The following is a 26165-nucleotide window of genomic DNA, read 5'->3' on the forward strand; positions in this document are numbered from 1 at the left end:
ATAGATTAGTGTGACTCTCATTATTTATCAGAAAAGTTTCTTTTGTATTAGATAGTTATCAGTATAGAGACCTACAACTGGCCAATGTGCAGAGCATGAAAATCTGTGGAGTACTCAGCTTTCATTAGGACATCTATATCACACCTCTTTTCTTCCAGGCTTAAGGGCCATCCTGATATAGCATGTAGAAAGATTGCAAGTGACAGATGTCATGCACATCGATAGCGAAACAGTATTTGCTAGAAATGTTAGTTCCTTCACACAAATAAACTCACAACTTCTGTGACTGCCAATCAAAGATCCCAGCATGTGCTGGAGAGGAACCCATAAAGCCCCACCCTAGCTCAGGAGCTATTTGTAATTGGTGGTATCTGGGGGAAAACGAGTCAGTCTCTGATGGGAGGCCACCTGGGAAAACCTACCCAAGTTTTATTTGAAGAAGAGAAAGCGGAGTACATTTTATCAAAAAACAATCTATGCATGTGTGAAGTTCTCAAACAGTAAAAGAAGAAAAAGCAAGTAAACAAGGAGAACTAACAACAACCAAAACTATAGGTTTGAGATGAAATAAACTACAAAACTACTATCATCATGTCTTTCTCTCTGGCACATGAAGTGTGTAAGAGATCAATATGTTAAGATTATTTTAAGATCATTATCAAACGTATTAGTAGAAAAGCAAAACAACAGTAACAACAAAAATAACTGTTTTTCTCTTGAGGAAGCATCAAAGCAGGCTTTGTGTAGACAGAATAATTTGTGGTACCTTTTGCTTTGATAACCCAACTTCCTCTAGTAAGAACTTGAAACGAGTCTTTGAAAAATATCTTTGTCCCTTTTTTTACTGTAGTCAACCCTAACCACTCACTCAATCTTTATTTATACTAGAGAATTTTTTCAGCTACTGAATCTCTATTGCATTTTTTCTGTTTATAGTTGAGTCCATATCAGATACTTGTAAGATTTTGGTATCTATTAGATATGTCCTTTTACGGAGTCTTCTGGTTTATACTTCTCTTAACTATTACTTTCTATATAGTCTATATAAAGTTTATACTTATTTTGATTGATTTCAAAAATTAATTACCATGGAGGTATCTATTAGAATATATATATAAAGAATGACATAATATCTAGTGGACCTAACCAGTAGTATCTCTTATAATTTTAATTTTTGATATATTTGTGCTTTTTAAAAATTATGACTACTCTTTAAAACTCCTGCAGGCTCCTGTCATCCAAACTCTGTAATTTCCTATATAATTCCCATTCATAGTTTTCTAAGACTCTGTTTCCACAGTTCTCAACAGAAAATCCATGAGAAATGAAGAAATTATTTGAATTTTTCTACTTCTCCCAGAAAGACATGTAACTAATATGTGTCTTTCAAAAGAGTTCTACATACAGTGGGCACCTAGGGACATTAGGACTGCATTCCCAACCCTGGGAATGGTGCTTGAGGACAGCTGATTTTCCTTTTTTTTTTTTTTTTTTTTGACAAATGTATTTTTATTTAGAATTTAAGATTTTAAAGCACATAATAGTTTTTGATTGTTATATAAAGAGATGGAGTGAAGATACATACAATGAGAGACAAACAAACAAACAGACTAGAAGATGATTATATGTCTCATATATGGAGGGAACCACTGTCACTATTTTGTTGTGGATGTGCAGTGCCTTAAATAACTAGCACATATATTTGTCATAGCCATGAGTTAGCACACTTTTTTTTTATTTTTATCACTTAATGTACTCTTAAAACACAACCTACTCCACACTTATACAATTGTTATTAATGCAAAGAAATATGGTAATTCAAAACAGTCTGAGGAACTCTGAAGTAGACCTTTATTATACTGATAAATTTGAACCTCATGTTTTAAACAATATGCTTAATGTCAGCCTATTAACAAGTAATGAAAACAGTGAAATATTGACAGTGCCCATGACCTTCCTAAAGCTCCTCCAACCCATTTTTCCCAAGTTGCTTCACAGCTGGTGACCTGACAGAGAAACAGCGTGTTAAGGAAGCTACCTCAGCCCACTGTCAGAGAGTTTGCAACATCCGTCTGATTTGTCTCTCCATGTTCTAGTTTGAATGGAAGACGTGCACCTTCATTCTCATGTCTTAGGATGATGAGTACATGAAATTTTATTATTTATTATACATGTCTTTGCAAAGCTTTAAGCACTTCAAAATGTAAAGGAAAACAAACACTGGACACACAGAAGCTAAACAACAATTAAAATGAAAAAGAAAAGATGGAGAAGTTAATAAACATAGCGGTTTATAAATTTTGATTGTCTTAAATTTTTAATTCATAAATATATGCTTTAGATTCCACACATATATCTAGATACTACCTTGTCCTCTAGAACCTGTAGTATTATAAATATGTAAATTAGTTGCTTTGACGGTGGATTTAAAAAAGCAGAACCCCACCTGATGTTTATGCCCATGAATCTCTCAGCCTTGTTTGCTTTGGCTGTAAATCACCAGGATTGGCAGCTACTCAATCTATGTCAGAATTATAAATATTCAAATAACATAGTATACATGGATAGTATACATAGATTTGCACTGATTATATTTTGTCCTTAACAAATAGGAATTGTTGATCACCTTAAGCACAAAAATAATTTTGAATTTTTCAACTTTGTGGTGCAAATATCTTATCACTTTAAAAATCACTTTAAGGGTTGGGGATTTAGCTCAAGCGTAGAGCGCTTGCCTAGCAAGTGCAAGGCCCTGGGTTCGGTCCCCAGCTCCGAAAAAAAGAAAAGAAAAAAAAATCACTTTAAGCAAATGGGGGTTCCACTCAGTGGTAGAAACTGCCTGAGTTCAGCCCTCTGCCTGCAAAAGGTTACTCAACTCTGAGCTTTTGGAAAGTTCTTTCATGGTCAGTCATCATCACAAAAATGTATGACTATTGGTGCAGGTGCTTATAGAAAATACATAGCCCATATAACACGCCAAGAAAAGTTTATTAAAAATTTTATTGGCTAAATGTCGATTAGTAACATAGTTTCCTAAGGAGGAACAAGTAGATCTCAGATGTATTTTCCTTTTACTGTGTGAGCTAAAATGTGCTGTACACAGGGCAAGTCACTGAATGCATCAAAGCTCAATGGTCATCTCATCAGACTGGAAGAACACCTGAGTGAAATCACTGACAACCCCTTTGACCTAATCTTAAATGAGCCAACGTGCATTTCTAAGTCAATATTTTTGCAGTTTCATCATTGTTTATTTAATAAAAGCTATTATTTCATTGATAAAAAAAGGCAATCTGGAGTTTATTGTGTAATTAACCATTAACTGTTTTAAAAGTACTGGAAAGAAACTGGTCATTTCAGAGGGTTGGGGCCTTTTATTATTTCTTACCATAATATGCTTGTATTATTCCATTAAATTAATGGAGTTACACTTTAGCTTGAGTTACTCTTTACCACACAACACATTGTCATGAGCCTTGAGTTCTATGGCACCTTGTTTTAATGATTAGTTAAGCTGAAGATAATGAAGGTCTTATCATGTGCCTAATCAGCCATGCCGTCCCTAATGGTAGTATAACTCATTTAGATAAAGTCAGTTTACCGATCTGTTCTTTAAGGAGAGGTTGGAGAGAAAGCCAAGGGGAAAAGATTCATATAGTGAGTTGCATGCATGTATAAGTGCATGTGTGGTTGCAAGCATGCATGCATGAGTGCCTGTATGTATATGTGTACATGTGTGTGTACACATGTGCTTGTGCAAGTGTGTGTATGTAAGCATGTGTGCCTGTGTGTGTTTGTGTGTGTTTGTGTGTGTGTGTGGTGTGTGTGTGTGTGTGTGTGTGTGTGTGTGTGTGTGTGTGTACACAGAGTAGCTGAACAAAGAGCAGGGCTGTACAGCATTCAGGCTTCTTGACAATTATGAAAGCTTTTCCCTGAATCAGTATATAGTTCAATTACCAATTCTTTCTATATTCTCTACTTAAGCTTTTCTAGTCATTGAAGTAGAAGTTTTTAGGTCAGTAGAGGCCTACTTTCCAATTTCTACATATATGGCATTAAACCACTGAAAATTGTCTTCCAAACAAACAGGAAGTGGTTGAGCAGGTCCATGCAAAGATTCTCACTCAAAGTCTGGCCTAACTGTATTTGGAGTTCTTGTTTTTAACCAGCTCCCAATAAATAACATTTGCTTTCATACTTAGGTAAAAAGAACTTTCTGACCTTTTAAGACACAAAGCAGATGTGAAGAGCGTTCTTACCTCATTCTTCAGTTTGCTCCCCGAAAACCTTAAAAACCATAAACTTCTCATTAGTTTGAAAGAAATGAACATTAAAGCAAGACAACCCAGAGAACATTAGAAGTAGTCTGTTTCATAACATCATTACTGTTCAAATATCTATAAAATGGTTTGGGAGAAGAAATTAAAATAGAAGATAATCTTGGGAAATTGAATAAGATTTGAGACAAGCAGAAACACTATACTAAAGTTTTGTATGTGTCCTAGCCTGTATTTACATTTTCTTATGGGTATTCACTAGTAACATATTACTGTAAATATCCAAATTAATCTCAAGTGACTAATTCTCCCTAAAGATATTTTGCTATTAAATTTAGTTACTCTAAGAGTTAATAAATAAGTCTCCATAACCACACCATGAGGAAATCTCAGGTGAAGTTTTAATTAGTCTGTTCCAACATTCTTCTAAAACTTGTGTTCCACCTGGTTTTATTGATTATAATCCCACATATTAATATCCTGCTCCTGATAGTTCATGGCAGTTAAAACAATGTGCTCTTTATAGTAACATGGATTTTTATCACAGAGACTCAAATGCACCATCATATCAGACTGTCTTAATAAATAATATGGTACTCAAAGATTATGTTTAGCAATTATTATAATAACCTTTTTGTATTGTTTAAGGTATTATTCAAATATACAGATTTTTAAAACTACTATCTTAAAAAATCACAATTTTAAATTTATTTTTATTGAAAATAAACTCAACTCTTTGAGTAATTGAAAATATTTAAAAAGTTTATTTATTTTTATGTTATTTGTATGTTTATGGCTGCATGTATGTCTGAGTGTCATGGAGGCCATAGACAGCATTGGATCTTCCAGAACTGGAGTTTTGGGTGGTTATGAGAGGATGTGAGTCCTTTGCAAGAACAAGTCTTCTTAACCCTTGAGCCGTCTTCCCCAGCCCCTGAGTAAGTGTAAACTTAAAGGCAATTCTCCTTCCTTGGATTCTTCTCCTCATCTCTTGGGGGACCCTTGCTCACCATTACTTTCTCATTAACCATTAAAATTATATAGTTTACCAAGTAATCTAGACTATATTGTGATAATGTTCATACTATACTGACATTAGGTTTGATAATTAGAAGAAAACATTTTCATAGTGAAAAAAACTAACAAAGCAATTTATCGAATAGATATCACGTATACTTAAAGAAATTCAGAAATGAATGTTTACTATGTCATCACCCTACCTTGTCAAGCCCTTTCCAGAGTAAACGGAGTGGTAATAGGCGCTGCTTTCTTTGATGCCAATCCCATAGTAATGATACCTACGTTAAGATAAGAACCATTTCTGAATTAATGAAAGAGAAGCAAAACTTAGGAATAACTGCACTAACCCATTAAGTCCTGCCACCCACAGAAAACCATCCCTGTGAGGTACCACTGCCCATCTTCCTGCCATGCTTTCCCATCTATGTGCACTTAAAGTCACGAAGTAGATAAAACTAAAATATGACGACACTTCTATTGGACCCAAGACTAACTGTACTTTAAGATGTCACTTTTTGGCATTACCGTATGAGTTTAAAGTGGGTAGAACAATGGCAGACACACACTTCAAGCCATTCTTATGACATTAGTAATTAAAGAAAAAGAACTTGGTATAGTTGTTCTATTCCTAAAATTTTGCATGACCTAGAAAAGATGTACATATAAGAGCTTTAGGTAGCATGTCAAAATACTTAAAAATATAAATAAATAAATGAGTTGGCTTCATAGGCTATTCCTGTGCTATTACATTTCTAGTGCATGCCCATAATGACCTAGCAATCAGACTTTGGGATTCTTAGACTCATGGAGGTCCAGGTGAGAGCATGGTAGTGGGGAATGACCACCATTCCATCACTTATCAGTTTTGCTCTGTTCACTGTGAGGGACGGGTACTGCACATCCCAGATCCTTCCACCACTCTCACATTTCCCATAGCCACTCTTTAGCTCAGGGTCATATGCACAGGGAGGGTATGGATGATTGGTAGGGTAAGGTGGCCTCCCGTGTATGATTAGGAGAAGCTCCCCAGAGCTCAAGGGAAAACAGAAAGGTCATGGCTCCAGGGCCCAAAGGGAAAGATGTAGTCTTTGGATGAGGGCATTCACTAGGGCTATGGACTATCTGACAACTGAGGGATCAGAGCTTCCAAGCACAAAGATTGTGGCAGCAAGTTTGTCGCTAGTGACTCAATGTCGCTTGAGTTATACATTGGTTTTAAAACTAACACACGTGCACGCACGCATGTGCACTCACACACACACACACACACACACACACAGTGTTATATGTTTTAAAAAAGGAAGAATGATATTTTGTAAGCCTGAAAAGAAGATTTACGCTATTAGTTTTGGTCAAAGGAAAACAGTATCCTATGAGCCTGAACAGAAGACTGCCATAACTATTCCACCTTTATAGATGGTAAAAGCTATACGATATGATATGAGGCAAGAGGATCTCTAAGGTGTATTAAAACAAGAACGGAGATGGAAAAATAGGAAATGTCAGAAAGCTCAAAAATACTGAACTGGCTTTACTTGCCTATAGTAAAAGAAAGAAACTTAACTAGTGAAGACCCAATCAAAGGAAATGCAGTGATAGAAATGATCAAACAGTAAATAACAAATAATAAACAGTATCAGCCGGTCTTAAACTATGGGTAAACTAGCAGATTTATATGCATTTGGGCAGATAAAGTAGCAGAATGCAGATTATGAGCTTAGAGGTTTGAAGTAAGTATCAATATTTCCTTTTTTAAACTTTAACACTAAGATACTGGTACAATGTCACTGCATTAGAAGAAATAGTGGTGGTGTCTAACGTTGAGAGGCTCTTTTTAAATGGAAAAATATTGTAATTCCGTCTTCTTTTGCTCTCCAAACTCTGTAGTTTAAACAACTACACTTGCTAAAACAGTATATGCTAAGTGTCATTTCAACCATCGATAAACTTCTCTTTGTTTCTCATTTCTAACCCCCCTTTTCAGCCTGTAATAAAATAATTCTATCCCATGGTAAAGTGGTCTGCTATTGCAGTAAATCTCCAACCCCAACAAGCCCAAGCAAAGAACACATAACTCAGTTATAATATTTATAAGCTGCGTGCCTAGATTGGGCAGATTCACCACTACACTGCTCTGTTCCCCAGCTATGAGATCCCTTGCTACTTGTGGCTTCTCCAGGCCACATTGTTCTGCTCCATCTTCCTTCCACCCTTCTCAGGCTTCCTCTGTCTCCTCCATCCCCTTGTCTCCCTCTCCAAAACCTCCAGCCCCACCTTTCCCTTCTACTGCCCAAGCACAGGCTCTCGCCTTTATTTAACCAACTAAGATGGGGGAAAGGTACACATGAAATCACCTGTGAATGTTATCCACTCCTCCTTGGGGCAGCACCAATTAGCATAAAAATACAAACAGCACCAGGGTAAAATACAACAGTTTGCCACACAATTTATAAAGAACTACACTGCCTTCAAAGGTGACAGGCAGCCAGGTAATTCCAAGAGGTAGCCATGAGTTCAATAAATACCAAAGCATGTCTATCATGTCTGGCCACTGGGACAGTTGTCAGAATCATGATGAACGAAATAGACACGAAAAGTAAGGCCAGCTCTTCACCCCAGTTCATGGCCTCCTGAGCTAGATGCCTGCTAGACCTGTTGTAGTGATCACACCAATGGACACGGAGGAAAGTATATTTCCAGGTTTTAAACTTACCTGCATTGGGAATTGGGGGGATTTGGGTGGACAAGGAACAGGGAGGGGAAGAAGGGAACATGATCAGGGCTTAGGGGAGGGAGGAACAGGACTGAAGCCCTGAGGGCCAGCGGAAAGAGTGGAAACAGACAACCTCAGGAGGTAGGAGGAGGGGGGACCCTCTAGAATGTACCAGAGACCTGGGAGATGAGAGTCTCTCAGGACTCAAAGGGAGGAACCATAGATGAAATGCCCTACAGTGGGGAGAGGGAACTTTTAAAGTCCACCTCCAGTAGAGAGACAGGACATCAAGTAGAGGGATGGGGTTGCCGTCCCACAGTCAAAAACACTGACCCAGAATTATTCCTGTCTGAAAGAACTGTAGGGTCAAAAATGGAGGAGAGCCTGAGGAAAAGGAGGTCCAGTGACAGGCCCAAAGTGGGATCCAGCTTAGGGGGAGGCCCCAAGGCCTGAAACTATTACTGATGCTATGGTGTGCTTACAAACAGAAGCCCAGCATGGCTGCCTCCCCCCCGAAAGGCCCAACCAGCAACTGAAGGAGTCAGATGCAGATATTTACACCCAACCAAGGGACAGAAGCTGGGGACCCCTGTGGTCGAATTAGGGAAAACCTGGAAGAAGCTAAGGAGGAGAGCAGCCCTAGAGGAAAACCAGAAGTCTCAACTAACCCGGACCCCCAAGATTGCTCTGACACGGAGCCACCAACCTGGTAGCACACACCAGCTGATATGAGGCCCCCAACACTTATACAGCAGAGGATTGCCTGGTCTGGGTGGAGGTCTGGGGGGATGGGGGTTGGGGGTGGAGACATCTTTTTGGAGAGGAAGGAGGGGGAAGGTATGAGATCTGGAACAGTCAGAGGGCAGACCAGGAGGGAGATAAAGGCTGGACTGTAGAAAAAGATTAAAAACTTAAAAATGCAATATTAAAAAAATTATCTGACAGTTGCATTAATTGCAATTAACTATAGTTGCATTCATTATTTTAAATTGCAGCATCCTTCAAGACCTTCACTAGTGTGGCTTTGTAATTTGTTTTCTTATTTATGTCATTAAGATTGTTATCATATACACTTACCAGTAACTTATTTTTAGAAAATGATTTCATTATTGTCGTTTATTACCAATGCATGTTAATTACAATTAGAGTATGAAAGTTTACAAACTCGAATTCAAAGTCAAGGCCTTGTGTACTTTATTCACTAGTCAAATGTAACTGACATATCAACCCAGACACCAGGATTCTGACCTGGTATCACAATGCAGTCTCATGAGCTTGCCTGGTGATAGGGAATCATTGAGAGAGTCTTCTTCAAATGCTTTTCCTCCGTGTGCTAGATTGTGAAGATCCAGAGCCAGATAGGGGAGGGACTCAGACCCTGGGGAGTCACCAGTCTTGGAGCAGAAGAGCATGCAAAGGAACTCCCTTGTCTGGCCTCAGTGGGAAAGGATGTGCCTAAGTCTCTAGAGACTTTATGCCCCAGGGAAGGGAGGTGGGAGTTGAGATAAGAATGGATGGGTGAGGGGCTAAGTAGGTGAGAGGTGTGGGAGGGTGGGTGGGTGGGGAGCACTCTGTCATAGGCAAAGGGGAGAAGGGATGGGGTAGAGAACTCTTAAGAGAAGGGGGGACGCGTAAGGGGGGCAACATTTAAAATGTAAATAAATAAAACAATTTTTAAAAGGAAGAAAGGCAACTCTGAGTTGACACATGCTGCACCAGTTGAAGACGGTGACAGCAAACGGTAATAGTAGTTGCCTACTGCTACTGTAAGGGACTTCGTACATGCATGATTTCAAGTGACCACAGTCTGTAATGTATTATCCCAACTTCATAACAAAGCTTGAAAAAGAAATCTGTGATTTTCAAAACAACTCTGAGATTCCACCTCACACCAGTCAGAACTACTAAGATCAAACACTCAGGTGACAGCAGATGCTGGCGAGGATGTGGAGAACACTCCTCCATTGTTGGTGGGACTGCAAGCTGCTATAACCACTATGGAAATCAGTCTGGAGATTCCTCAGAAAATTGGACATTGCACTACCCGAGGACCCAGCTATACCTCTCCTGGTCATATACCCAAAAGATGCCCCAACATATAACAAGGACACCTGCTCCACTATATGCATAGCAGCCTTATTTATAATAGCCAGAAACTGGAAAGAACCCAGATGTTCTTCAACAGAGGAATGGATACAGAACATGTGGTACACTTAAAAACAATGACTTGATGAAATTCTTAGGCAAATGGATGGAACTAGAAAATATCATCCTGAGTGAGGTAACCCAGTCACAAAAGAACATACATGGTATGCGCTCACTGATAAGTGGGTATTAGCCCAAAAGCTCAGATTACCCAAGAAACAATTCACAGACCATATGAAGCTCAAGAAGAAGGAAGACCAAAATGTAGATGTCTCAGTCCTTCTTAGAAGGGGGAACAAAATACTCTTGGGAGGAAATACAGGGAAAAAGAGTGGAGCAGAGACTGAAGGGAAGGCCATCCAGAGACTGCCCCACCTGGGGATCCACCCCATATGCAGCCACCAAACCCAGTCACTATCGTTGATGCCAAGAAGTGCATGCTGACAGGAGCCAGATATGGATGTGTCCTGAGAGGCTGTGCCAGAGCCCTACTGATTTAGATGAGGGTGCTTGCAGATAACCATCAGGCTGACCATGGGGACCCCAGTGGGGAAGTTAGGGCAAGGACTATAGGAGCTGAAGGGGTTTGCAACCTTGTTGAAGAACAACAATGTCAACCAACCACTGCTGCCTCCCCACCCCAGCTCCCAGGAACTAAACCACCAACCAAAGAGTACACATGGAGGGACCCATGGCTCCAGTCACATACATAGCAAAGAATGGCATTGTCTGGCATCAACAGGAGGAACAACCCTTGGTCGTGTGAAGGCTCATTTCCCCAGTGTAGGGGCACATCAGAGTGTTGAGGTAGGAGTGGGTGGGTGGGAGGGGGAGCATCCTCATAGAAGCAGGGGGAAGGGGAATGGAATAGGATGGTTTCTGGAGGGGAACTGGGAAAGGGGCTAACATTTGAAATGTAAATACAGAAAATATCCAATAAAAAAATCTGTGATTTATGTTATATTTTATTTATTTTTATATGTATGGGCACATGGGGTGTGTGTGTGTGTGTGTGTGTGTGTTGTGATGTGACTATGAGTGCCTCTGTGTGGAGACCAGGACAACTTTAAGGAGTCAGTTTTCTTCTTCCACCATGAGATCTTAAGACCAAGCTCAAATAATCAGGTTTGGGCGCCAAGTGCTTTTACCCAATTTGCCATCTTACCAACCCTGTGGTTTATTTAAAGGCTATTGCTTATTTAACAGCTGTATGGGTTGAAGGCAACATTTAAGGTCACCGTTTCTCAGGGCAACTCTGTCCTTCAACAGCGTACGTATGTTGCCTTCATCCCTGAAATGCAGAAGATACAACTAATTTTTTTTTAATCTCAAGCTTACTCCCGTTTAGAAATTTCTAAGCCGCCTTTCCTGTTCTGGTCTGAGTGAAACAAGCTTGTGGGCCAGTGACACCCAGGAATTAAGGGGTTTTGGAACCCAAGAGGTCGCAGATGGCTGCTTCGAGGCTGTCATCCTGCCACAAAATGAATAGATTGAATTGCACCACAAACAATATGGATATCATTTGGACTACCATGAGAAAAAGAGAAAGAAAGAGGGTCAGGAGGCCCATGAACATTCAAAGAAGGCAAAAAAAAAAAAAAAAAAAAAAGATTGGCCTGAAGGCTAAGCTCTACCATAAACAGTGCCATGCTGAGAAAATGCAGATGAAAAAGACCATTAAGATGCATGGAAAGAGAAACACCAAGCAGAAGGATGATGAGAAGACTCCACGGGGAGCAGTCCCTGCCTACCTGCTGGACAGAGAGAGGCAGTTGAGAGCAAAAGTACTTTCCAACCTGATTAAGCAGAAATGAAAAGAAATTGGGAAGTCCCGCTACCCAAAGTTGGTGCCCAAGGAGAAACAGAGGTATTGAAAGTTATTCGAATAGGAAAAAGAAAAAAGAAGGCATGGGAGAGAATGGTTACAAAAGTCTGCTTTGTTGGTGATGGTTTTACAAGAAAACCACCTAAATATGAAAGAAAGGTTCATTAGGCCAATGGGTCTACGTCTCAACAAAACCCAAGTTATACACCCTGAGCTGAAAGCTACCTTTTGCCTGCCTATGCTCGGTATGAAAAAGGATCCACCATCCCCATTATACACAACCCTGGGTGTGATCACCAGAGGTACAGTCACTGAAGTGAATGTGAGAGAGCTGGGCCTTGGGACACAGGAGGCAAGGCGATTTGGGGGAAGTGTGCCCAAGTTATCAACAATCCTGAAAATGACGGGTGCATAAATGCAGTCTTTCTGGTTTGACAGTGACATCATACAAGTCATTCCACTCACTACCAAAGACTACCCACTGTCAGGAAAACACCATCACTGTGATCTTTCTGAACTACCAAGCAACCTTACCTGATGTGCAGTCATCGAGAAGTATTTATTGAATTGTAAAGGAAAATAAAACACTGCCCAATTTTTAAAAAACAAGAGAGAGAGAAAGAAATTCTTAAGCCTATAAATATAATTTGAATAATGGGCATTGATACACACTAGGAGTCATCATGAGTTAGAGTAGCACAAATAGTCCATGTGAATCCCTCAGACCTGCAGCATTGATCGGGCTGTCTCATAGTTGACCTTCCACGTGTAAATAAAGCCTTCTAGCTTGCAAGCTTCCTGTAACACGGAGTCAATAAACTCGTCAAATAATTGAATAGATGGAAAAAGTTTTAAGACTAACAATGTGTCATAAAAGAAACTCTATAACTAACCTGTCGATTAAGGTCAAGCAGATATAATCACGTATGTGTGATTGGCACAATCCAAAATTTGGCAAAGCTCAAAATATTTTATCACCTATGAAATATAGAAATCTACTCACTCCTTTCAGCCAGTCAGAAGCACTTTGTAAACTTAACTGTTTCTGCCTGGCTTACTAGCTCCCCATAAAGAGCTTGTGATGGCTCCAGACATCGTTTTCTTGATCCCTCCACTAGGAATAGATATATCTTTCTTCCTTCCTGGGAGAGGATTGTTTCTTAGTCAACACTGAGGCATATTGTTGGTGAGTGAAACTGCCTACTCTCTGAGACAAAAACTAATCCCTCTGTCCACCGAATTCCATTCTTGGCCATTTACCCATTGTAGCCTTAGCCCTGCAATCATCAGTATCTCTGTCAGTGGCTTAAGCACTAAGATTTGAAGATCTCCTTGGGCATTTATCAATGTTTGTGTCCTACAGATTCGAAAACCAATAAAACATAAACTTGAATCCAGTAGTTTGGTTTTTTTAGTAAACGCCTGACATGGTGAATTTCCATGTCACCAATGAAACGCTTGAGCAAAGCCAAAACTGAATGTTTAAATCCTTTAGAGCACCGATGTGAGGTCAGCAAGTTTAGAAAGGAAGCTGTGGGCCACACAGACCTCAGGATTTCACTCTGTCCACCGCTGTGCTCCAGTGTCTCGTACCAAGCTTCTTTGGGAGCAAATAAACCAATCTTTTCCCCTTAAGCTTCCTTTTGGTCTAACAAAGCACCCGTTATCATCTTCGTGATGATTTAGCGTCTTTCAGAAAAGAGCAGAGATAGTGCACGAGCGGCCCTGTCTTCCTAGAGTTAAACATAAACCCCGTAAAACTGGGAGGAGCGAGTTCACGCAGGGTGTGTGCGGATTCTTCGTCTCCGCTGTAGCATTTTTCAATGTTTGTCATTAATAGATTTTGCTAAAATAAACCTCGCTAGGAAATGTTTCCAGGAACATTACAACGAAGTAACATATGCTAATACATGGTGAACGAGAATGAAATTTGTTTCACTGTTTTGACTTAGTTATAATCTCTGCCTGCTGCCTGTTTCGTGGGCCATTCTGCAGATCACGGTTCTCTAACACTAAAATTCTGAGTAGGATTAATTATGTTGTCTAGAAAAAAAAAGTTTATCGCAAAATTAGTCTTTCTGATTTTCTAACAATATTGTTTCTATTCATTAGCACCACTGTCTTCTGCTTTACGCTTTATGTTAAGTGATTGATCTCATTTATAAATTATGAACACAAAGGAATGATTAATTAATCCATGGGCTCATAAGTTAACTATAACAGATTCTTAGTAGACTAAGTGAAACTATTACATTTCTCCTTCGTGGCCAGCACGTTGACATTCTGTCCAGCACTTTTCCTCATCAGCTAACCAGAATCCACCTATGCTCGCACTTCCTCTTTTCCTCGCCGCTTCTCATACAGAATTCCCGAAACATATGTTCCCACTGAGCGGGTGGCCCCGATGTTGGCTGTTTACACTGCACAAATGATAACCGATAAGGAAATGATAGGGTTAAGCTGCCCGCGGACTTGCAATAACTTGCCGTGATAAGAGCAGCTGTCATATCAGTTTTTATTAACCCACTAAATCACCACTAATAAATAAGATAATAGCTTTTGCCCATCACGTCTGAAAACCAAGATTTGGTTGATCAAAGTCTACCAGAAATTAAAATGTAACTTTGATTCAGACGGTGTACCTTGTACATGTGTATGTATTAAAGAGCTCACTTATGACATCTCTTACATGTGTATGTATTAAAGAGCACACGTATGACATCTCTTACATGTGTATGTATTAAAGAGCTCACTTATGACATCTCTTACATGTGTATGTATTAAAGAGCACACGTATGACATCTCTTACATGTGTATGTGTTAAAGAGCACACTTATGACATCTCTTACACTATTCATCTATTTTGAGCAAAGACACATACCGGCTTTTTTGTTTCATTTGTATCCTCAAAGGCTAGCAACTATTGAGACTGTCAATATAATGCTTATTAATATGAATAGTGAAAATCCTTTGGCGATACATAACTTACCCCTTATATATCTCATAAGACTCTATACCTCCAAAACTCTTTAGAACCATGCTTTGTACCTCAATTCTAATGGAATGTATCAATCATCCCCGAAATACTCATAATCGTGAAATGTACATGATTTATTCTGTGATACCTAGAGAATTTCATTTTTTGAAAACTTAAATTTAAAAATGTGAAAGAAACTGCAGCTCTATGCATCTTTTGGCATCAAAGAAAGGAGAAGAAGAAACATGAAGATGAAGTCGCTTTCTGTCTCGGTATCTACTTATACACAGACTATGTTATCGAGGTTGGAAAAATAAGGCTGAAGAAACAGAAATGATGTTGACTTGATTTGTAGAGCTTGCTATCACTTTGTCACCCCTTGTCACATGGATCATAGCTTCCCAACCTGTAGAGTCCACGTATTGCTATGAAGTGGAAAGAGACTTGATTCCATGAATCCCAAGTACATTTGAGGTCAGTTTCAGAAACTGTGACACCCACTTCCTGTCCGGAACCCAGAAGAGCTGTTTAGACCCATCATTGCCAAGCACCAATTCCATTTGACATCCCAAACAAAATATTTAAAATTTGATTACTCTATGAAAATATGGCAGAATTGAGAACTTACTCAACACTACAAGAAAATTGATTAAAATTCTGGAAGGAAGAATGGTCTCCTGATTTTTCTAAGTAAGATTACTTCCTTGGTATTTCTGTCTCAGTTGTCCATGTTTGTAATCGTCATAAAATATTTTTTTATAAAATTGAAACCCATGAAATGCTCAACACCTAGCAGAAATAATCGTTGGAAGATAATGGTTTTACCTCGAAGATGCTTAGGGTTAAAATTAGAAGGCATGGAGTTCATTGGTTGTGCAAATTTGCTTTCATACAAAATATATATCACTAAAATTAGTGATTAAATATTAATAAAACATTACTGTCTTTGAGGAAGAATGTAATAGTAGCTACTCTTAAAAACTGCTTGAACAGTACAAAATTAATAAAAATTTGAATTTACAAAGATGAAAACAATATAAAGTTTAATTAATTGTTTTGGTAATTTGATTGATAAGAAACAAGCGGTTTTCTTACTTCTACTACTTGATAAAGCATATACTTTAGAGTCCGTTGAAACTTGGTATGAACACCAGTGTTGTTAGGATTGTATCCTTGTGGACTTACTCACAATAACCTTCTAACTATAGTTTCCTTATTTATAAAAAAATGCAATTCCTATCTTGTATCATTATTGAAAGGATTAGATCTAAGAAATGGGGGGGGTGTATATGTGTATGTGTGGTGTGTGTGTGTGTGGTGGTGTGTGTGTGTTTGTGTGGTGTGTGTGTGTATGTGTGGTGTGTGTGTGTGTGTGGTGTGTGTGTGTGTGTGTGTGGTGTGTGTGTGTGTGTGTGTGTGTATGGTTATGGTGTGTGTGTGTGTGTGTGTGTGTGATGTGTGGTGTGTGTGTTGGTGTGTGGTGTGGGGGTGTGAGTGTGTGTGTGTGTGTTGTGTGTGTGTTTGTGTGGTGTGTGTGTGTTTGTGTGTGGTGTGTGTGTACAATTCAATAGACAATAACTTCATTGCATTGTTGATTTTTGATGTTTTCAGTCAGAATTTTCTCTTATAAAAAGAGTATCATCATAAGGTGGAAGGTGTACTTGACTGTCCATTAATATTATTTAAATGTTATTTCATTCTCAAAATAATGTTATAAGGTATCACAGCCCACTCTTCTGATAAAGGTTGAGTGATCTGGCCATTCTCATACACTTACATATGGAAGCATAGAATTCAGCCTGATGTGTTCAACTTTAACTCATGTCCCAATCATCAGGCATGATGTCTTAGATGTACTGTCTTCCAAAATAAAATCTGAAGATGTCTTTTAGAAGCAAAAATATGTATGCCACGTGAATACGAATAATCATATCGGGATATTACCATTTCTAACATGATCTCGCTTTATCTTTTGACATACTTTGTTTACACAGTGGGCGCTATTTCTACTCACAATATAAAAATGCCCAAAAGGGTGATGGCCATGTCATAAAACTCAAATGGTATACCAATAAGGCAGAAAAACAATTTGGTATATCAAATCGTTAGACCTTGATCATGTCAATGGCTCTTAATTATCAAATAAGTTGCCAGAAGTCACCAAATGTTGCTATATCAACGTAAGGACAGGAGTGTGGCTGTGTCACAAGGGCCAGAGTTAATGATTCATCTCTAATCCTAAAGGCTTCTTCTGGGATTAATTGACCTTCTCTGCAGCCTGCCCACCCACCCTCTTCTAGATTCTGTCAAGAGGATTGCTTATGTTGCTTTGCCTCTCTGCCCTCTATCTTTCTACTTCAAACACTGTCTGATCTCACCTCTACCTTCACAGTATAGTGCTTTAGAAATCATCAAACCGGACTGAGCCAAGCTTGACAAAAAGCTGACTTAGTTAGAAGGAAAAGGCTCTTTCCCCAGTGTGGTATTTTACTCTTCTTTCACAGGCCACAGTATTTTTTAAATTACTTAAAATCAGCAAAGTAAGTATTGATTGATAATAAAGTATGTGTGAGACAACAGGAAGGACTGAAAATGAAGGAGAAAAAGTATCTGACCTCAAAATAATATCTGTTTAGGAAGGAGCTAAATTAATATCATATTTAGACAGATTCTGATCAACAGCTATGAGAGTGCAAAGAACCTACCCAAAATAACAGAATAAGAGAACATTCAAAAGAGAAGCTTCATAACGCATACCTTTAAGTGACTAAGATTTCAAAATACATACAAAGGCAAGAACGTCCTCAGCAGGGGAAACTAACATAGAAGAAAGACATTTGGATGATTCAAAAGGGAATGGGGTAATAATTTCAGGACAGACATAGCAATATATTAACAACTGAGAGATAAACAATAAGGGAGAAAAACAGATTGAAACTAAGTCATAATACACTTTGTCAAGGTAAGAAACTGTCTTTAAGAGTAGAAATTGTGAAGTAGTGAGAAGATGTATATGGTGATGTGAGACAAACAGAATTCAATTCCCAGCACTCAGATGGGGGAGAATTGACTCCCAAAGATATCCTCTGACCTCCCCATGTGTGCCATGCATGGTACACATATAAGTACATAGACATGCACACACACACACACACACACACACAGAGAGAGAGAGAGAGAGAGAGAGAGAGAGAGAGAGAGAGAATAAATACATACATACTTTTGAAAGAGCTGAAATCGTGAGCCTATATAAGTCCCTAAGCATGGGAGAGAAAGGACGGAGTAGAACTTCAGAAATTCAGTGTGGAAACTCTGTATTGAATGACTAGAGAGTCAAGTTGACACTTTAAAACTGAGAATAAAGAAAGATAACTTGAGGAGAATTCAAAAATTAGAAGTTAATTTTTTGCAAGTGACCAGAGCTGGCCAGTGAAAGGCAGCTGCTGTACGAGGAGGAAACATCTGAACTGTGGTTAGCTTTGAACAGAAATGTGCAAACTATGCATGGGATTTTAAAAACTCATTATGAACAAAGCAAAATATCTTCTCAAAATTTTATATGGATTACACACTGAATTTTTTTCTATACCGAGTTAAGCAAAACTTTATTGAAATTAATTTCACTTGTTGATTTCTACTCTTTTGCTATGATTAGCAGGAAAATTTAAACTAAGATAAGGCTACCTTGTGGGTCAGCACTGTACTGGAATCCAGGAGACTGCCTGCAAGCTAGAAAGATGGCGGCGGGGTTATGGGGGGGGGGGGGCTGTGAAGTGACTCGGAACCCATAGGTCAAGGTTCTGTGTCGAAGAGGGAAGTTGTCGGAAGGAGCAAGTGCTAGGCAGTAGGCAAAAGCCGAGTAATCATAGAAACAGGCTATTTGGGATGTACCCAGAAACAGAAGCATTCTGGCAGAGTAAGGTACCTATCACTGGGAACAGTGACTGATTGTTGCAGTTTGTTACAGTTTCCTCTCCAACCCGAATCGGCCAGTACAAAGAAAATGCAACTCAATTAATATGAAAACAATCTAGCGTCTAGATTGGGCAGATCCACCCTACACTGTCCTATTCCTAGCTCCCAAATCCCTCATCCCTTGCACCTTTTATTTGCCAGGTCTCCAGCTTCTCCTTCTCCCAGGACAACTCTCTCCTCGCTTCTTTCCTTTCTCCTCCCCTGACTCCTCCCCTCTCGCTCCCGACTCCTCCCTCTGCCCAAATCTCAAGCTCTTGCCTTTATTTTACAAATTCAGAGAGAACTCCAAGGCAAACCACAACTGATAACTAGTCTTTCAAGGAACAGCAAAGAGAAGATAAACAAAAAATGGTGGAGGATATGTCAGGTCTGACCTGATTTTTTTTTCAATATGGAAGATCTGATTCTGTTCAAAAATGAAAGCGTGGACAGATGAACCACTGGTGAGCATGGGTTAATGGTGATCTACAGAGAGTTATGAAAGAATATCCAAGAACGTCAAAGGGCATGACTCATACAGCCCATTCTATGTTTACATGGATATAGAGAGAGATTACTTGACTAAAATGACCATCTGGATGACAACAGTTGAGGAACTTGAAGCATGCCAGGGCTCCCCTTGTGGTACTGACCTTATCCTTTAGGAGATGTTGTCAGTCTCCTTGCTCATTAAAGTTTGTCTTGTACATATTTTGTTTAAGACATTGGTGGCTTTGCCAAGACTATTCACTTCACGTACTTCAGGAGGAAGCATGATAAATATTATGAGTAGTCTTTGTAAATTTTGCTTTCTAAATAATATATATGTGTTAGTTCTTATAGTTTATTAGCATATACCACATTAAGAAGAAAATATGAAATTCCATTCACTAAGACAATGTTACTTTATGTCTATAATTATAAAGGAGAAACCTATTATTCTGTTCTTACTTTGAATGCCCTCTTGTTCCAAGTCTTCTTGTTGTCAGGAGGGGAAACTTTTGGCGAATCGTCTAAAAAGAAAGACAGGATTTAGAATATGTGTAGTTCTAATGCAAAGCACTCGTATCCTAATTCAAGAAAGTAAATGGAAAACTAAAAGGAGCAAAGTAATATGCATGTATTGATAAGAAATACATCAATTATCATAGTTACTTTATTTATGCCAAAGAAGGATTGTTTAGATTCCTTTGTAATAATTCCAACCAGAGGTTTACCCGTATTAAATAGCCATCACCATTCTGAAGACATCCTTGGATCTTAAGAGAGCTCCGTGGACAATCTGATGGGTTAATTACTTCTACTTTAATTGGATGTCCAAGATGCTCTGATTCCCACTTAGGGGTAGGCTCAGAAAAATGATACTGCTATTATGGACATCGGAAGCTGTTTCATCTAGCTTTAGAGGGTATACGAAGCCTTGAGGAGATTGTTTATCAGCAAGTGTCGCCATAAGCTAATCACAGGCATGGCTAGATCCTAGGCCCCTCAAGAAACATGCTCTACAACACGCTGTCTCTGTAAGAAAACATGTTTTCAAAATAATCAACTACTTCCTGGTATTATTTTATTTTATATGGATAGGTGTTTTGACAGCGTGTTTGTCTGTGTACAGGCATGCAGTGCCCACGGAGGCCAGAAGAGGCATGAGATGCCCTGGAACTGGAGTTACAGGGTTTATTTGGAAGAGCAGTCAGTTCTTTTAACCACGGAGGGAGTTCTCTTGCCCCCAAAATAAGCTGCTTCTTTGAGGGTATGGCATTGGTCTACTTTTTAAGTGAACCAATGTCTACAAATCCAGCACTCAACAGAATGAGCAGGGGGATCGCAAGTTCAAGGCCAACCCGAGCCAGATAATGAGTTTAAGGTCAGCCTGGGGTATATCCCTATTACATATCTGTATATCAATCACCTGCCTCCGTCCTCTCCCAGAAAACCCAAAGACTCATTAACACTCATTAATTTCTGAACAATGAGTCTTTATAGGTTAGGATTTGGACTTTGGAAGTGTAATGCTTGAAAGCCAAACTCCATACAGTTCTAAGACGTCCTAGATTCCTGGACAACAGATGACTGGAAGACGTTTCAAAGATGAAGGCCTTACCAAGCAATTGATATTGTTCTCTAGTTCTCAAAAGGATATCAACATATATAAGCCATCCAGGGTCAGATTTATAGATTCCCACCCTAATGATAGAAATCCAAAACACAGAAGTACAACCAATCCCATTATAAAAAATATGTTAATTCTGTGGTATGGACATAATCAAACTAAGGCAAAGACTAAGAACAACTACTTAAGTGATAGTGTAAAGACTAAGAACAACTACTTAAGTAGTAGAATGAAAATCTGTCAAAAACTCAAATATTTGGTCTATATAAATAATAAGAAAAGCCTGCATTTATGGGTTCACCTTCATTTGCTTTCCTTTCCATATATAGTTTATACCAATCTCTTGAATTTACCCTCTTTGAAGAAACATGCTACTTTTTTGTGGAACTTGCCTTGAGCTCACATTAGATCTGGCAGGCAGTGATCTGTGACTCAGAAAGAAAAATCAAGATATACACATGTAGCGCTTCCAAACATAGATTTCATTTCTACCTGAAAAGCAAATGTCTTAACATTGTCTAAGAGAACTCATTTAGGTAAATTTAGTTACACATGGTTTCCCCAATGTTAGCTATAAGGCAGTATAGCCAATATGTGTCATATACCTTTCCAAAGGTGGCTGCACAGGCTGGTTCCAGTTTCTCTTTCCTGCAGAAATCTAAATAGTGAGCATAAAGAATGCACCGTGGGAGGCAAACTCCTTCACATATGATGTAGTTGTCTTCAAGCCTGAGAGAAAAGGCCAAGAATTAGGTCAAACTTTTTCACTATTACCTCCCCGCCCCCTCAATGACCTAACGCTAGTTCTGAAAACAGACTATATAAAAGTGAGTTAATGAGTACATATACATGGGACTTTCTTTGTTCTGGTTGCTATTTAAAAATAATACCAGGATGAAATAAGCAAAAAGTTATGTGCTATACGTCTCAAAATTGCTAAGAGAAGAATTTGCATGTGATTTCCATTAAACCACCATAAACTGATGTTTGTGTCAAGGAGTGAATAGATATACACTCCTTACACCATTGTCACTATCCAATGTTTAAATAATCAAAACATGCCAATGGCCTTTAAAAATGTCTACGAAGATTATAATAAGTGTTCATTCATTTCCTAGGTAAGGAAATTCTCTTGATGATACCATTTCACTTGGCAAGCCCTAGAACAATGTCTGGGAGTCAGAAGCAGTAGGATGATCTTAAGTAGGAGCAGACACCCCCCCACACACAGATCTGGAGAAGCAAGTGATAATTTCTTGAAGAGGACCATCTCTAGGAGAATGGTAGGTAATCCATAAGCACTAAGGGCCTTGGTTCTACAGTTCAGGGAATAAATTCTGTCAACAACCAATAGAGAAACAAGCGTTGAAAGGTCTAGTGTGAACTCTCAGGACCAACTAATAATTTCTTCATTTCTACTTGGTGTGAGTATGAACTTAGTATGACAAGGTGTGAGTATGACAAGGTGACCTGTCTAGACTCCTGACCCACGGGAGCTCTGGGACAGTATGTTTATGTTGTAAGCAAGCACATACTTGTAAGCACATGAACACAATCATAAGGGTTAATGTTAGAAGAGTAAAATCCACAGCGAACACCTGTCAGTACAATTACAATGTGATGTTAATGTGGAAACCACTCCTTCCGGGCCATCAGTTCAAATACCAGGTCTTACTTCTGTCTAAGTCTCCAATGCTCAGTAGTTTACTCGTTGATCTAGGACTATGAATGGTGAGATTAAAGATGCTGTTTTTAGAACATCTTCAGTTTGGAAGGGCTGCCGGGCTTCGGCCTGTCAAAGCTCACACACCCTTACTTCATCCGCAAACTACTGAACAACCGAAGGTAGTGTATTTGTTTGGAAAAGATACCAGGGTAAACTCACTTCACTGAAGCTGCAATGATAACGGTCTATTCCTACTCTTACACCTTTTTACTGTGATTACACCTATATTCATCTAAATTATCAGATATAACCAAGGCAATGTCTATAAAAGCCTCCATATACATAACATATACAATCCCAACTCTGTAGTATAGATATGACTATATAAGCTTTGAAAATCTGGGTAGATTTCCACTTAATTTCAACTATATGTAATGTGTTAAATAATCTGTGTTCCAATCATCTGAATGACAATCTAGAAGCCAAAGCTTCTAGATTCTGTTCCCTTCTTTTTCAAGATTTTTAGCAAATTATTTTTATTAAAGTGTACTTACATATTAATTTCGTGTTTAATAAAACATAATCATTTACAACACAAAAGCAATGCAGTATGCAGCATTATTCAGAATAAAACTGGATGAAGTCCTTTAAGACTTTACATACAGACTCTCGATGCACTCAAAATAAAAGTTAGGGGACCTATTCCTTGAAATTCAAACATTAATTTTTTTTAATTAAAAAGATTCAAACCAACTAGGATATAGTATTTCAAAACAAATAAATTCACCTATTTAAAATTGAATAGCTAACTGACAATAAGAGCTGGAGTTAATATCATATTTTGCTTTGATTTTCAGTTCTAATTTTTAACACTCCAACCACAATTCTATAGCCTCATGGATTTCTCAAAATCTAAGGAATTTGGGGTTTAAAAAGATGTATAACATTCATTTGCTTCAGAAGATTGGTAAAATGAGCTCTATAGTCTTCAAAAATGAACAATCTTATGAGAAAGAAACAGCTATTTAAATTTTTCAGTTTAAAGGTAGGAATACATTACCCACAGTCCATTTATTTGGGTAGTTGTTTTTATATTTTTTGTTTTATCTTCAAAGCACTGAGTTAAGCTTAGGCATGTGTATGGTATGAATTTTGACAAATTCAAGATTGTTTATAAGTACTCAATTTGAACTGGAAACCTGAGAGTGATCTTTCAAAATCCTTTAAAATAAATTCAAAATTAAACAGTTTTTCAAACTGTCCTGGTGACAGTAGTTGTTTCCTAAATATTGCAGGTAATTTCTCAATTATTTACAGTTTTGGGGTGTTTTCAACTAGTAATCATCACACCACACTTTATCAGTTAAAATGTAATTTTACAGGCATTTTTATTTTCTATTTCAGACACTGAAAGGGTTCAAGCATATACTTTCAGAACCTCAGGCTATAAAAATTAGAACTTAATATTTAAATAAACAAAAATAAAGTTTACAAGCATTTATAGATCCTATTTTTCTAATTCTTAGATAATAATAAATTAGAGAGAGAGAGAGAGAGAGAGAGAGAGAGAGAGAGAGAAATTTGTGGTCCCTAATGCTTCACATTATGCAAGGGTTCTTAATGACACGTTCTTATTTATATATCTCTTCCTTTTGTAGCAAGTATTACAAAACACACTTCATATGTAGACCTGCTGATAATTTCTCAGTTTTAAAAGATTTGGGGCAAAAAGCCAATTTGTGATGTTTTATTATAGTAAATCATGTATGCTATATGCTGTAAAAACTAAATATTATTTACTCAGGACAGCTTGAGTGATTTTTTTTCCCGTTTTATTCTTCTAACTCAATCCATCTGTTTTCTGACTGACACAGTAACTGCCCTCTTACGGATTAAATAGAGTTAAGAGCCTTCCATTTTTTTGTTCTGAAGAATCATATCTCGAAAGCATAAAAATATCAAAGAAATGCATTTTATGCTAACTAAACAATCACAGAAAAATTCATCACAGCTTACATGTGAAGAACCCGTGGTTTAAGTCAAAAATGTATCCCGTTTTTCATCAGGGTCAGAATAGGTCTCTGTGCGCATAAGCAGTGCAAGAAAATAGATGCATTTCTCGTGGGTCTTTTAAACTTGTGGAAGTTTTAATGAGAAGCAAGTTGGGGAAAGCCAGGGTCCTAGAGACACGGGCTGGTGGACCCAGGGCCAGCTTACCACTGCAGGGTGAGCTGAGTCTGCTTCTTCTTGTCCTTCATGATCTGGGTGATGCTCTTCTTCTGAGAGAGCTGTGGGTCGGTGGCTTTGGTCTTGCTTTCCTGAGTGTCTGCATCGTCTTCCTCCGAGGAAAAGTTGCCATTGTTTAAATGCATTTCTGAGGGCGAGTTTTCGGAGTGACAAAGAACAAGAGAACACGCAATCAGTCCAGTGACCTCCACACCTGCCTGCTTTGCACCCAAGGAGGAGCAAGGCAGGAGTTGAGCAAAGCCCTCAGAGTTAACAGTTTTCCTGGTGAAATAACATGGTTCCGAGAGAGCACTCTACTTTCTGTGTGTTCAGAGTGTGTTTTCTCTTTTATGGTTGGCATCCTTAGGACTCAGCACCGCGGCAGGGCGAATGGAGCACTCACCTGATTTAACTCCAACCTGCAGCCCGAGATCCCCGCCTTTCTCCTCGCTGCTCCGGGCGCTGGCCACCAGGTAAGCGCTCTCCTCGGAGTAGACCAGCAAGCCCTTGCCGAGCAGCTGAGCGCCGCACTCCTCGGCGATCTCGGAGGGAAGTTGGGGCGAAGGCTGCTCCTGCACGAAGGTTTCCTCCAGTTCCCGGACCTTAGCCATCCTTCCCACCGCCGGGACCTCGGCACCCGGAGCCTGGCGGAGCTCGGTGTGGAGCCCGGAGCCCGGGGCGGGGCGGGGCGGGGCGGGGCGGGGCGGGGCTGGGGAACCTGTGGCCGCTGAGCAGGCTCCGGAGCCCCCGGTGGCGGAGAGGGGACCGGGTGGACAGACACCGCACAGATGGCGGGGTGGAGGAGGGCGGAGGCGACGCTGTCTTTTTCCAAGTGTCCGGGTCTGGGCAGAAGCTTCCCACTTCCACGTTGGCTGTCAAACACGCGGAGCGCTTTCCTCTTCTGTTCTCTCTTGCCTCGTTCTAGACCCAGGACCACTTCTCTACTGCAAACTTCCTGAAGAATCCTACAAAGCTCAACTCTCCTCTCTAGTGGGACAAGCAGCTTCAACTGTCCCTATGAACTCTCGGGAGACTTAACCCAGGCACCTGCCAGGTCAGCCTTGGCTTGAGTATAGGATGGAAGGAAATAAAACCCAGAGTAACCTTCAGCCAGTCTTTGTACAGCCTGGGTCAGATGTATCCCCAGAATAATGCGAGAATTGAGGAGCACCCTTCTCAGTGGCTGGAAGACAGAGACACTGCTTTGTATTTTGGATACTTAGGCCTCACACCCCCTCTAAATTCTCGA

The 26165-nt window shown here is 39.3% G+C and overlaps 1 protein-coding gene across 1 annotated transcript in view; it reads right to left on the minus strand.

The window, feature by feature from the left end:
• Rfx6 (regulatory factor X6) overlaps window positions 1-25527 on the minus strand; it is a 54089-nt gene extending 28562 nt beyond the window's left edge. Inside the window, exons 1-6 of the mRNA XM_032888719.1 lie at window positions 25320-25527; window positions 24908-25064; window positions 21630-21753; window positions 19863-19924; window positions 5498-5575; window positions 4260-4287 (exon numbers count right to left, since the gene is read on the minus strand). Of these exons, the coding sequence (XP_032744610.1) occupies window positions 4260-4287; window positions 5498-5575; window positions 19863-19924; window positions 21630-21753; window positions 24908-25064; window positions 25320-25527 (657 nt within the window). The remainder of the gene's footprint in view (window positions 1-4259; window positions 4288-5497; window positions 5576-19862; window positions 19925-21629; window positions 21754-24907; window positions 25065-25319) is intronic.
• Between the last annotated feature and the right edge of the window lie 638 nt (window positions 25528-26165).

The sequence above is a fragment of the Rattus rattus genome, chromosome 18 (assembly GCF_011064425.1).
Source record: "Rattus rattus isolate New Zealand chromosome 18, Rrattus_CSIRO_v1, whole genome shotgun sequence".
NCBI lineage: Eukaryota > Metazoa > Chordata > Mammalia > Rodentia > Muridae > Rattus > Rattus rattus.